The 13,870-nt window shown below is 47.8% G+C and overlaps 1 protein-coding gene across 1 annotated transcript in view; it reads right to left on the minus strand.

The window, feature by feature from the left end:
- Positions 1-5,163: 5,163 nt before the first annotated feature.
- TTC1 (tetratricopeptide repeat domain 1) overlaps positions 5,164-13,870 on the minus strand; it is a 58,368-nt gene continuing 49,661 nt past the window's right edge. Inside the window, exon 8 of the mRNA XM_025867118.2 lies at positions 5,164-5,794. Within this exon, the coding sequence (XP_025722903.1) occupies positions 5,661-5,794 (134 nt within the window). The 3' untranslated portion in view covers positions 5,164-5,660. The remainder of the gene's footprint in view (positions 5,795-13,870) is intronic.

Consider the following 13,870-nt stretch of genomic DNA (forward strand, 5'->3'; position numbering starts at 1 on the left):
TCCATTCCCTGGCTTCCCATTCCTGGCCGCCTTGAGGGTTTCTGTCTTTAGTCTGTTTGAAGACTCGACCCTTTGTGGATTTCAGACTTGCTACATTTGGGGAGTTGGAGGGCACTTGGGTGCTCAGGCGGTATGACACGGCGTGAGGCGGCTGCCTAATGTGAGCCCCCTGGTGGAGTGCCTGAGGTAGAAATCCCACCCGGGGGAGCTGTACTGTCAGCAAGCTAGAGCTCTAGGAGCTGGGACTGAATCATGGCCCTAAATTATTAGCTATGGGCTTCCTTGGCAGGGGGACGGCAGGCCATGCCATGCTTTAGCTAAGAGGGAAATGTGAGCTTCCAAAGATTCCCCTTGAGTGAAAGGAAAAAGGTCAAGAGTCAAATTTCTAGTTCTGGCCGAAAGAACTCCTACATGATGGAGCTTATTCCTAGTTTGCAGACCTGAGAAGGTCAGAAAATGAGAAGATGGCAATATTCTAAGTATTCCAAATATCTGTAAAGGCAGACTGGTATAACCAACAAACCCCGTGTATCCACCCCGAGCTTCACCAATTACCAGCTTGTAGCCAGGAGGACTGAAATGTTTAGTACTTTGAAGTATGAGGCCATCCTCACTCGTTTTCATAAACTCATGATTTTGGTTTCTCTGATTGCCCCTTGAAGGGTTTGAAGCAACTGTTCTGAGGCTGTAGGGTGATTTTAGCTCCACCTCTTGGGCTGGCTGGTAGCAAGTAATCCATTTCTCATTATCAGGAGCATTATTGGGCTTGGTCTAGTGTGGACTCAGGGCAGCTCTTCAGAGAAGGAAGCAATTGGAAATTACCACCTCCTTTTTCTGTAAGGTTCCCTGAAGGCACAGGTTTCCGAGCCCCTTCTGCCATACTCTGCATATGCTTCCTCATTAAAGGAAACGAAGGTGATAGAAGAACTAGGCTTGTTACTATCGCAGCACAGAGCGGGCAGGCTGAAAAGGGGTGGACACATCTCCCTGAAATTGCTCAAGGATTTTACTAGGTTTTAGGGGTAGGTATCAGGCACACAGTAATAAAAGTGTTAGAGGAAGAGTTCAAGGCCTTAAGAAATAAGGGAGGGATGAGGTGGAAGGGTCGCAGAAGTAATCACAGCAATAGGAACAAACAGAACAAATGGAGCCGAGCTGGCAGTGACCCCTGGGCCGCAGGCCCACAGGCTGCACCCAAAACACAGCTCCTGCGGCTCAATGCTGCCTTTCAGGCCAACAGTGAGCTTAAGAAGAGCTCAGATACCACAGGAAGAGGGACAGAGGCTTATTAAGTCATGGGTATTTCCTGTCCTAGGCAGTTTCTCAGATTGGCACTCTGGTTTTAGAGGGTTACTGGACCCTTCCCTTTAAAGATCTTTCTTGAGATTAAAGCAGCCATTTACTTGCATAGCTGTTCCCTTCGTCCTTGGTCTCCTATCAGTACCTTCCCCTTTGACATACCAACTTTGGCTAAACCAGTTGTAAAAGACAGGATCTGCAGGTCTGGTTAGCTCTTAGGATCAGACACACAACCCTTGCAAATACATCTTCCAATCAGGTTTGCATTTAATACCTGCTGCCAGTTTCCCATCCCACAGTAGTCTATTCAGAGAGTAAAATGCCTCCACAAAGTTCCTGTCTGATCTTCCTGAATCAGTCTGAATTCCAGCATGAGAGCCGTGTGAAACGTAACTCAGCAACAGTCTTAGAGGCCAGCTCAGGGACCCACGGAGCACCAGAAATAATCACCAAGCCCAGTATTTCCAAAAGCAGGTCCCTACCTTCAACGACACAAAATGTTGCAGGAAATAGGACTTTTGTCTTTTATAGACTAAACGAACATTCATGCCTTTCACTATACCTGAGTAACTCTGAAGGTCCAATGTGTGAGGTCTTGACATTTTACTGAAGCTCAAATGTAGGCCCAGTGCTGCAATGTTCAGGTCATTAGCTAGTAGGCTCGGCCACTCCCCAGCCTCCACATCTCAGCATGGTGTAATAGTCTCTGCTCCTACAAGCGCAGTAACTTGTAATAAGATAGTGCATTCTGGGGGGTGGGACAAAGAGCAAAGGGATACGGGGGAGAACCTAGGGGCAGTGCTTGTGATGGAAGGCAAACCTGTATGGAAAGTAGACTTCTTAGAAAAAGAAGGGGATCTTAAGAATAGAATTTAACCATAATTCAGATCCATGATGTGAGGAAAAGGAACTAATCCACAGTGTACTCCCCATAGAAAAAGCACTAGATGAGCAGGACTTTGTTGCAGAAATAGTCCCAGTTTCCAGGGTGAACCCCTCTGCAGGAGGCTCCAGTGAACAGAAGTCGCTCAAGTGAAAGTTGGAGGGGTGCTTAAGACACAATGTGGAGATACAGAGAACCCAAGATTCAGTGGAAATGTGATCTGGGAGAAGGTGGAGAGGCTGAAACGAGAGGACAAGGTGGGGATTTCTGAAAGTCTCAGGACAAATCCTTGCATATATCTAAGATGCAAAAATGAAAATTTAAAGACCAGGAGACATAGGCTTACTAGCCAGGTTGAATGCTCAACATCTGAGGGCATTCTACATGGCAGCACAGGATGGGCTCGACTGGTTTAAAGTGATTCTTTTCACAAAGTGTCTAAGCTTTATGTGTACAAGTACTGGATTCATTGTTGAGAAACCCTAGCTGAGCCCTCTAAATTAGCTAGAACCTTACACCTACCCAAATAGAAACACTACTGTAGAAACTTAACTGGGACCATAAACTGCAGTGTGCTGAGGCTGTTCTGGGCAATACACAGGAAGTTCAGATCAATACACTGGTCTTTGCTAGGTGAAACTAAGCTGTTGTCTTTCACTGCCTCCTACCACATTCTTTGGAAGGTGAAAAATAGCACATAAACCTCCTAAGCTGACATTTGAATCACTTGCTGGGTCTTAAAATTTTGAGGAAAAATGACTAGTTTCTAGTTATCTTGAGATAAAAGATAATGGTTAGCAAAGGAGACATTTTAAAAACCAGGGACTGACCAAAGGGCACAGAATCTGGAGACTTCTGGATAGTGATGGTTATTCACACTGAGAACACTTCCTGTAGAATGCCTTTAATACCAATTAAGTTTCAAGTAGAGGAGTAAGTGTTGGTGCTATTAAGAAAATAAATATGGCCCTTACCTTCTAGGAGCTCATGGAGGCAGATAGGGGATAGGAGATCATAGTAATTAAATAAAATGTGTCTTACAGTCTTCAAGGAAATTCTAGAAGGAGATCCAAAATTATTTTGATCCATTGCAATATTATTGGAATAAGAACATATGCAATATCAAACATTTCTATTCTATTCTCAAACATTTTCAAAAGGTTTGAATCTATTTTTTCTTCCAAATTTGTAAGTAGAGAAGTAACTGTGGTTGATTAAAAAAAAAAAACCCAAACAACACTCTTTGGCTTAAGAAAATTGACATCTAGTTAGATTCCCTTCCTTTCCTTTCCAGACGCATTACTTGGCCCACTGTGAGATTTCAGTGTGGTGCAAGTGGAGGTGGTGGGGGAGGGGCAGGGAGAGGAGGAGCGGGAAGGCCTGAGAAGCAAAACCTCTAGAGCCCGCAGCAAGGGTAGTGTCTTAAGGCAGGCTGCATGGAGGCAAACACATCTATTTCCCCACTCCCTGGGGAGGGCCAGCGCCCCGAACTTGGCCGAGTTTCAGCTATTAAAAAGTTAAAAAAAACTTTCAGCTGGAAGTCTTAATCTGACAAAGTAGCTCTCAAAATGTGGTCTGAGGGGCGCCTGGCTGGCTCAGTCTGTAGAGCATGTGACTCTTGATCTTGAGGTCAAGAGTTCAAGCCCCAGGTTGGGTGTAGAGCTTACATTAAGAAAACAAACAAGTAGTTTGAGGCTTCTCAGGAGTTCCTGAGACCCTTTCAGGTCTCCACGGGGTCGAAGCTATTTTCGCGACAATACTAAGGAGGCATCTGCTTTTCACACTGTCCTGCTGTCACGTGTAGGCACAGTGTAGGATGCTCCAGACTCCAGGACGTGATACTGTGACGACCTGAGTGCAGGAGCAGATCTAAGAACCTTGCTCTATTCTATCAAGCCACACATGAAAGGGATTTGCAAAAATGTAGAATGATGTCATTCTTTCTGAAATGTTCTTGTTTTGGGAGATACTTTTCTAAAAATACTATTTATACTAATAGGAAATGTATTTGTTATTTTTAAAGACATTACCTAAATTTTAAAGAGAATCCTGTTTTAATTTCTCATCTGGTCAACATCAATGGGTATAATCTACATAAACCAAAACACTCTTAAGCCTCCCTTGAGTGTGAAGGGTTCCCGAGCGGGGAAGAGCTGGGAGCTGCCGCCCCGGCACTGCCCACCGCGCGGGACGCGCTTATCACAGAGGCTCCGCACAACTTCCATGATTGTACACACACACTTTTTTTTGGAATATTAGATGCCAGATTTACCATCAAGATAGCAAAGCAAAACACTCTTTCTCCCTCTCCCTTTCCCCTTGTTAATTCCATGAAGAATTTCATTTCACAATCTGTAAGACAGGCTCAGCCTGTCACAGTCAGGACTGCACATGGTTCCGCTACCTACCAACACTCTTGAAGGGGCTTTGAGGACCAGATCACAGCGGCAGCGCAGCCTTCCTGCTGGGAGGAGGCCACCGCAACGTGACTCACACGATGAGATGGGCGCTTCCTTTCTAAGGTGAAACCTGCACGTTACTGTCTTTGACACTCAAACCAGAGCAACCGGAAGCTTTTCACCAGTAATCATCAATGACTAGGAAAAAAACGCTAAACCTACCTTTGAAACCTCTGGGTTCACGTAGCCTAAACGATGATGATTTGTTCCAGGATTTACATACCACCATACCTGAAGGAAGCTATTTTAGGTTGAAACTGTTAAGACTGATGCTTGGGCAAAAACACTCATTTCATAATGATCCGCACAAACCTGAAGAAGCCCAAGACAGTTTGTGAGGTGGAGTTCCTGCGTTCTAGTACGTGGTAGAATAGTCACTTCTTCAAGATCATCTTCGAGGTGGCACCTAAGACTTTGGGCAGACCTGTGGACTCCAGTAACACTCAGCAACACTGCTCCCGAAGCCAGAGAAGCCTTCTGCTTTAGCTGTCATTATGGGGACAAAATTCACAAGCCAGCTCAGACCATCACAGAAAGCGTTTATTTACCACAGAGGAAACCAGGAGATGCCAGAGCCCATGCCTAGCAGCCTGGGCGGGGTGAGTAATCAGGGACAGGGGACAGCAGGCGGGAACCCCAGGAATCATATTTGGGCAGTCTCCGACCGGCAGGTCTGCTCAGGCTGGGGGACGCTCTGGCTGGGCTCGCGTGTATAGCTCAGGGAGGTCAGCTTTGACAAGCAGGCTTCGTCCCGGACAAAGCCAAGGACAGCCAGAACCAAGGGCAACAGCTGCACAGACACCACCTTAAAATGGGAATCAAATTAGGCTTATGACATCAGAAGTGCATTTCACCCTGACTGGAAAACAAGAGGGAAAAGGGAGCACTGGGCCCTAGTGGATAGCCTGTCTTTGAGATAAAATGCTTTTAAAAGTTAAATATTGGCAGGCCCTTCCCCCTTGTTAATAGCAAGCAGCACACGATCTCCAAGCCAGCCTGACAAGCTACTGTTAACTTTGTTATCTGTTATTATTTGGATTTTGAACAAAATTGATGGAGTAGGAACCAGTAGAGGAATCCTGTTTGATCTGGAAATTTTCGGTGGAGAGTCCAAAAGGTCGAAGAACCAAGTTCCCAAGATCTTTTAGTTTACCTGCAATGTAAAAGAGAAAATTCAGATAAATATGGGGAATAAACAGAAGCAGGAAGAGCCAACTGACCCTGCCTTACTATCTGACTAGAAGATATACAGAGCATCTCCCTGCAGTTAAAGAAACTCCTGCTTTTAAAACTGTGAAACCTTTAGTCCCCTCGGCAATGTGGTCACTTCAGTGCGACCCATCCCCACGCCTGTGCTTTTGGAGACGGTTGTGAGGGAGCCCTGCTCCTTCCCAGGTGCCCTCCGGGAAAGCGAAGCTTCCTGTCCAGACTGGCCAGAGCCAACCAAGGACACAGGCCCTGGGATGAGTGATGGCCGAACGGACTGCTGCTCCCGGGGGGCTGAAAGTACCCTGCCAGGCCCCAGCGCCTGACGCCGAGGGCAGGGGACCCTCTGAGTCTGTTCTTGGTGGAAAGCTGCAGCCTCCTGCTGAATCTGATCCCACTCGACAGACTGCTACGGAGCCTGGGTTCAGACTCAAGGAAAACCTGAGCTTCTACAAAATCATCATTTCTCGGGAGACGGGGGACTCTTGTTCATTTGCCAGCACTGCCCACCACAACAGTCCAGTCTCTTCTCCCCAGGATCCAGGCTTTAAGCATTAATCACAGGTGGGTTCATGTCCATTAGCCAAAACTGAGACACATGGTATAACCAAGGATTTTTAGGCTGATTCTACATATATGAGTGCCACAGAGTTTGTATGTCTCAAGCTGGAGTTCTCAGGACTTTTGAGAGATTTACAGGGACTTATGGGGCAAAGGGATAGAATATTTGAAACTAAGAGTGTTTTGGAAAATGATGGCTGGGATAGGTGAATACACAGTTTTGACCCTTTCTGAACTGTTTTCTTGCAGGTCTGTTTCCACTGGAGAGGAGAATGGAGGTCAAAGGGAAAGAAATCCCTAATCGTCGGAGCTACAGGTTCCTTCCCGCCCTCTCACGTGTAGCAGCTTTATCCCTCTGAGGTCTCCCACCTTGAAGGAAAGCCCCGGTAAAGAACTTATAGACACACGGCCTTTACATGTCAAGGCCTTTCCCAATAATTCATGGAAAGAACTTTTGGTCTCAGTCTAAGATTTAGCTCCCAGAAGCTCACCATATTCTGAGGAAGCTCCCAGAACCCAGGCTGACCATTCTGCAGGCAGGCTTCCCAAGCCTAAGCTGAAGGGGCGCAGCCCATCCCTGCACATGGGTGGCGGCCGCCCAGGGAGGGGCCACACCAAGCACAGAGAGGAGGCGGCGTCCTCCAGCAAGTGGGAGTGACCCAGAGCCCTGGCAGTCTGTCCTGGGGGTGAGGACGGGGAAGACCGAATAAAATGTCACTGATGGCACAAGCCTTGGCTCTTCGGAGTGAGCCAAGTGAGACTGAATCTCAAGCGGTCTTTACCTTGCGCTGCTGGAGGGAGCAGCGCCGCCCCGCATGAGCCTCTGTTCGAGGGGCCTCTGATCGAGGGGCCGCTGCGGCTGGCGACCGAGGCCGGGGCGCCCCCTGCACGGAGGGCCGGCGCGACGCCATCTCGCCGCACTGCGCCCACGGAGCGGCCCCTACTCTGCGGCGCGGCGGGAGCTACCGAGTCAAGCTGGCTCTCGGCCTTTGCGACGCGCTCAGTCTAGCGGCCAAACGGCCGCAGGAGCTGGGCGGCCGCGGGAGGCGTCCCAGGACAGCCTGCACGCCGCAGTGCTTCAGGGACCGGGGCTGACGGGGCGCGGCAGGGGCACAGACGGAAAGGGACAAGGAGGGCCTTCTGCATCTTTTCCCTCTGCCTGACTGGCTGCAGACCCTGCCCGCCCCTCTTCGCTGCACTGCCTCTGTGGAAGGCACTCAGGAAAACGTGCTTCTCCCACGGCGGGCGGCGCGTCCCCGTCCATGACCCAGCACGGGAGGGGCAGACCAGGTACTGTGACAGACAACTGTGGCTCCTCAGTGGCTTTGCTGGAACTTTCTTAGCACTGCGGTGCTGTGTGAGACTTCTGTCTCTCCTCCACAGGCACCTGACGGCTCTCCGCCCCACGCCCCCCTGCAGGTGCTTCCCCAGTCAGTCTCTTGTACTTCGAATCCCATCCTGGCTTCGGCTTCTCTGACCACCCAACCTACACACGAGGCTATGGGTCTTTGTCCTTCCGTTCTCAGCCTTTTTACCATTCCACAACAGTTTCACTCTCTTACCTCCAGAACAGACGAGAACAGAACACGGGAAGTTCTGCTTGCTCAATGACACAACAGACCGAAGTGCCTGAGACACTTACTAAAGACACACAGTGAAAAAGTCTGCGCCAGGGAAGACCTGAGGTTACCAACGGTCCTAAGTTCTCGTGTGTGGCATCTTGCTGTGTGGGGTAGGGACGCAGGGACCGGAGACGGCCACTGCCCCAGAAGAAGCTGCGAAGCGCTGGGGGAAGACCAGCCCTACACACGGAAGCCGGAGGTGCAGAGGTAAGCGGAGACGCAGTGTGCCAGGAGAGTTCGGAGGAGGACTTCTTGCCCGGGGGCAGGGAGGAGGGGAGATCCGGCGGAGCTTCTTGGGTAAGCGTGTGCACTGGGATCACCAGCCAAGGACAGACAGGACTGCAGCCACCTGAGGCAGAGGGAGTGGGCGTGCAGGCAGACACGGGATGAATGAATGTATAAGAAGGGCGGGCAGTGTGTTCAGTGGGCTCAAAGGCAGGTGGAAGGGCACGTCCTGGCGGGTTCTTAGGTGCCAGGCCAGAGGTCTCTGGTTCCTGTGCCACAGGGAAGAATGAATCAGAAGAGGAGACCCTGGAGTGAGTGCAACGTCATGGGAAAGAAGCCATTTATTCCCTGAACAAACATGTGAATGTCTAATGCTGGGTAGAGCAGCTCTGAGGGGCACCTGGCTGGCTCAGTCAGCGGAGCACGCCCCTGGATCTCAGGGTTCTCAGTCCGAGCCCCATGCTGGGTGTAGAGATTACTTAAAAATGAAATCTTAAGGGACGCCTGGATGGCTCAGTCAGTTGGTTAAGCGTCCAACTCTTGATTTCGGCTCAGGTCATGATCTCAGGGGCGTGAGATTGAGCCCCACATCAGGCTCCAGGCTCGGTGTGGAGCCTGCTTAAGATTCTCTCTGTCCCTCGCCCTCCGCCCCTCTCCACCTCCTAAAAAATGTACTACTAATAAAAAAATAAATAAAACCTTAAAAAAAAAAAAAGCAGCTCTGAAATCAGACTAAGGCCAGTGAGAACATAAGGGAACAGAGCAAAACATTACGGCAGAACCCACAAATTTTTGGTTTCTGAAAACTCATCTTTTGTTGTTTATGACAACAGCAGAGAAGCATCTTCAGTAGAGGTCATGCTTATAAATACACAATCACACTGAGTTTTCCTGCTGCTGTTTAGAGTCGGGTTGGACACGCAGAGACTAACGCAGCCTCCTGGTCCCTAAGACAGAATCATTTGCCAAATTAGCCTATCTGCCACCTTTTCCACAGGCTGCCAAATTCGACACCTTCCCTATGTGGGCAGCACTCCATTAGGTCCCCTTATTGCCACTTGCAGCAGATCCGGCACTATCACTCAGCCGGAATGTGTCAACATGTCCTTACCTTAGGATCTCCTCTGTTAGCCTAGCCTGTAGGCAAAGAAGAGTCCAAAACTGCTTGTGCTCAGACAAGAATGTTTATAGGACGAGAGAACAACCCTTGTCACTGGATCCAGAACTGATAAATATTAGTTTCTATGCCTCCAAGCAGCACTGTATCACAACAACCCAATGGACTCATTATGTGTAACTTCTCTTCGGAGCTGCTAACTGTGCGGTAGTCCATTTACCCCGAGGGGAGCCAGGGATGCCATCTGTTTTCACGTCCTTAAGATCCCTGGGGTTTGGGCCCTGTGGGATACAAGGGAATCCTGACACGGCATTCCCTCTTACGAGGCAGGCCCTAAGCCACAGAAGCGGCCTCTTGCTTTCCTCTGAGGAAAAGGCTTATCAAGAGACGGCACAGAATATGGAAGATAAAATTCACAGCCACATCAAATGCCTATATGAGCTCTTAGGTGAGCGGAGGCTGAGCTAAGCCTTACCAAAAACCGTCAAAGAAGCGGGAGTGATTCTCCTGAGAGGAGCTGAAGGAGTGACAACCAGGAAATGAGGCAGAAAGTAGGGCAGTGAAAATCTACACACTGATACTCCCTGAGGGAATAACCACAGCAAGGAAGTGGTTCAGAGGCACTCATGTGGCCAGAATAAGAAACACTGCATGTATAGTCTCTAATGAGTATTAGGCAGGAAGAGAAATATGAAAAAAACAAAACAAAACAAACCCTTGGCTTTCCAGGGTATCCACATGTATGGCTTCAGCAGTTTTAAGAGTCAGTGACAATGTCAAGACTTTCTTGTGACCTTGGGTAAGGGAGCTGATTCTAGAACCCTGTACTATGCAGAGCTGAGAAGCATGTAATGCACAGGGAGAGGCAAAAGAATACGTTGAATCTTTGCCAAGACAATGAATGAATTATTTCTAAGCTCCCTTCTATAGTTCTTGATCACGGCATCAGACAAGATGGTTTTCTTAAATCAGTTCACAAATGTGCGCTCATGAGGTTGCTAGTGGTCAGGAATGAACGCTGGAGAAACTTCAGGAATCAGGAGAGCAGAAATATGTTCCAAGAGGGTGTAAGGAGGTGATGGTATGAGGGGAAGACCCGGGCCAGATGGTGAACAAGGCCCAGGTGTGTGCTGGAGCGGCCGGGCAGGAAGCAGCGCAGGTGTCCGGGAGAGGAAAGGATTACCGGGCTATGCCCAGTACCCCCGGTCTCTGGCTCCTTTCGGGGAGTCAGAGAGTTTCAAGAGGTGGCTCTAGGTTTTCCAGGTCAGGACAGGAACCTGGCAGCTCTTGGTTAAGGTAAGAAGAGCAGCATCTCATGGAACGGTTAGAACACAAGCTCTACCTGCTACTGGGATATAACCCCACCCGAGGACCTGGGTGGCAGCCCCTACCCACTTGGTAAATGGTGACAACCTACAGTGAGCTGACTTGATTTCTTCAGTGACAGCATGTCCAAATAAACACCAGAAATGGAACATGGCAAGGAATGGCTGGCCATAGAGAGCTGTCTGAGATCTCAAGTCTAGTGCATTCTGAAATGTCTGCTTTTTCTTTTTTCTCTGCTGCAGCTACAGCACGAGGGAAAGGCAAAACTCAGTGACATACTGCTTCTGCTCAGGAGGAACCTCTCAGAGCAGAGCGGCTGACCACTCCTGGCCGCATCCCTGCAGTGCACCCTCCATCCCCCCTTCTAGGTCCTCTCCTGAGCTGCCTCCACGCGGCCCCCACACAGCAGTCACACACCCACACAGCACTGGATCAACTCGAGTGTGCACCAGAGACACCTAGAGGGGTTGTCGGAACTCAGAGCACTGCGCTCCACCCCAATCTCTGATTTAGTAGGACGGGCATGGAGCCTGAAAACGTGCATTTTGAACGAGTTCTCATGTGAAGCTGGTCTGAGCAATGCATTCTGTGAACCAGCTCCAAAAGATAACTTGCTTTCGTAGCTGGCCAGTGGAATCTTGATCAGGAGCCTGATACTGAAAACTAATTGTGGACCCCTGTCTCTAGTGATTGGTGGGACAAGCTGCCCGGGCGGAGTGACCCTCTTACATGATGTGAAAAAAGCCCACGTTACTTTTTGGAGAAAGCAAACAACTTTATCTTCCACCTCACAGTTCAATTCAACAAGATGACAAGATATCAAGGAAGAACTACAAACATATACGTACAGATTCTTAGCAATTCTACTTGTTTGAGATTTCATGGCTGGGCCAGGATATAGGACAAACCAATTTACAAACGATGATGACAAAAGTCTTCATCCCATTCTTTTCTATTTGCAACCAAGGCTTATTCAGAGATCTATTAGCATCATCATCTGGCCTCTAAGTACACAGCCCTCACGCTCACCTCACTGCCAGGATGAGGCTCACCTCAACGCGCACTGTGTATAGAACCTAACCCCAGGAAGGCACTCATCTGTCTCCCCTCTAAGGTCAAACAGCCATGCTGCCCGAGATGCTCCTGAACGCAGAGCAATACGCTAAACATCTGCCCTCAGTGTCCTCCAGCTGAGCAGAGAAGCTTCAGGGATTCTGAAAATGTCTTATCAGTTTTACCTTTGAAATTGCTTTTACTGTTTACCTATGTGGACAAAAATTTAATGTGAAATCAAAACCAGAAATAAATTAGATACAGATACTCATAAGGCTGTGCCTATCATCTAAATCCGATTCTCAAATTTTTATGGTCCTCAAACTTGCCTGGTTATTCTGATTATAATAAATGCTATATATTTGAACTGATACAAATAAAATACCACTCTTTGCTTTCTATGTTGTGGTTTCATGTAAAATTTTTTTTCTTGCTTTTTTTACTAGCTGTTCTAATTTGGTGTAATCACGTAAGACTTTTTTAAAAAGTTCTCTGGGGCGCCTGGGTGGCTCAGTTGGTTAAGCGTCTGCTTTCGGCTCGGGTAGTGATCCCAGGGTTCTGGGATCGAGCCCCACGTTGGGCTCCCTGCTCAGCGGGGAGCCTCTTTCTCCCTCTCCTTCCTGCTCCTGCTCTCTCTTGCTATCTCTGTCTCTCTCTCTCCAATAAATAAATAAAATCTTAAAAAATAAAAAAATAAAAAGAAGTTCTCCTATTTAAAAAAAAGTGAAAAATCTCTAGATTTGAGCAAAGCCAAATAAATAGGGCATTGATCACTAACTAGTATTACCAGTCCCTTAAAAAAGCTCTCAGTCTCCTGGGGTGCTCTGTCCAGCACCACTGACCATATCCTAAGTCCTTTTAAACCGTAAATTTCCTGGCTTATTATGGCCATGAGGCTAAGCTTCCCAGAGAAAAGGACAAAAGGAAACAGTCAGTTGCTGACAACTTTCCTCAAATCTGAAGCCAACATGCCTGTTCTCTGTGATTAAGCAAGGACTGCAGCACTATGACTGATAGCCACTCCGGGTATCCACGCTTGTTCTAATGATATTTCTAAATGATAGGCTAGAAAGGGAGGAGCAAGTATGTTTAAGTATGTGCTACCCCCTTCATTATTCCAGTTGGGATTTTTTTTTTCCCATGGAGGCAACTACGCGGCTCCTCTAACAAAAAGTCAACTTACTTGACTTGAAAAAGCAAGTCAAAGATTATTGAACAAACCTAAATAAAAGCTCCCCTTGTTAAATAATTACCTAACTTCATAAATGCCAATGACAAATGGTGTTGAACAGTTTTGTAAATCTTTAACTGCTGGTATTTCAGCAGAAGCCAAGCATTTCCAGGGAAACCAGCACTAAAAATTGTGCAGTCCGCTGCAAAAAGCTTGCTCAGAACATCTAAGGGGTGGCATTGTTTTGCAGAGTGAGTAGCCTCCAAGGATCTCACAGCACGTGAAGCACAGTTATGTCATCTGTAACAGGGAGGGAAGAACTCCAGAAAGCTTTTATGGGGCTGAGATTCCATACAGAGAGTGGTTTCTCCCTTTTAGGCTCTCCGATGGTGGGGAACACCTAGAAGCAGTATCTTACTCGTGATCTTTATACTTAGGAAGAAGATAAAGGAGTCTAGCCATTCACACTGTTTCTGTGTAACAACAAACTGACATACTATTTACCAAACAACTTAAACTGTTTAAGTCTGATGAGAGGAGAATTCATTACAGAAGCAACCGAGAACGAATTCAACGTGAGTATTTCAAACGAAGAGGCCAATATAAGTAAAACCCAAAGCCCTGAAAACAGAAACTTCAGCTCATAGGAAGTTGGAGTGACTGAGGCAGCCAGGCAAGGAGGAATGAAGTTTTGATTCCGTCTGGGATTGGCAATGGCTGCAAGATTCAGTTTATATCCACCCCTTTAGGGTTTCATATCGGCTCAAAAAAATGGACCCAGAGAACAACACCTAAGGCTCTTCTCCAAGGCCACCATGGCCATCCCGACATCATCTCTTTCAGCATGAAATACAGCTCAGCTAAGTACACATACTATCTTTTTTCTAAAACAAAAGTCATTGTTAGAATAGGTGGAAAATGCTCTTTTCCCTCTTCTTTGAAGAAAGA

This window comes from Callorhinus ursinus, unplaced genomic scaffold, assembly GCF_003265705.2.
Source record: "Callorhinus ursinus isolate GAN/ISIS: 27379988/994484 unplaced genomic scaffold, GSC_fseal_2.0 scaffold3, whole genome shotgun sequence".
Lineage (NCBI taxonomy): Eukaryota > Metazoa > Chordata > Mammalia > Carnivora > Otariidae > Callorhinus > Callorhinus ursinus.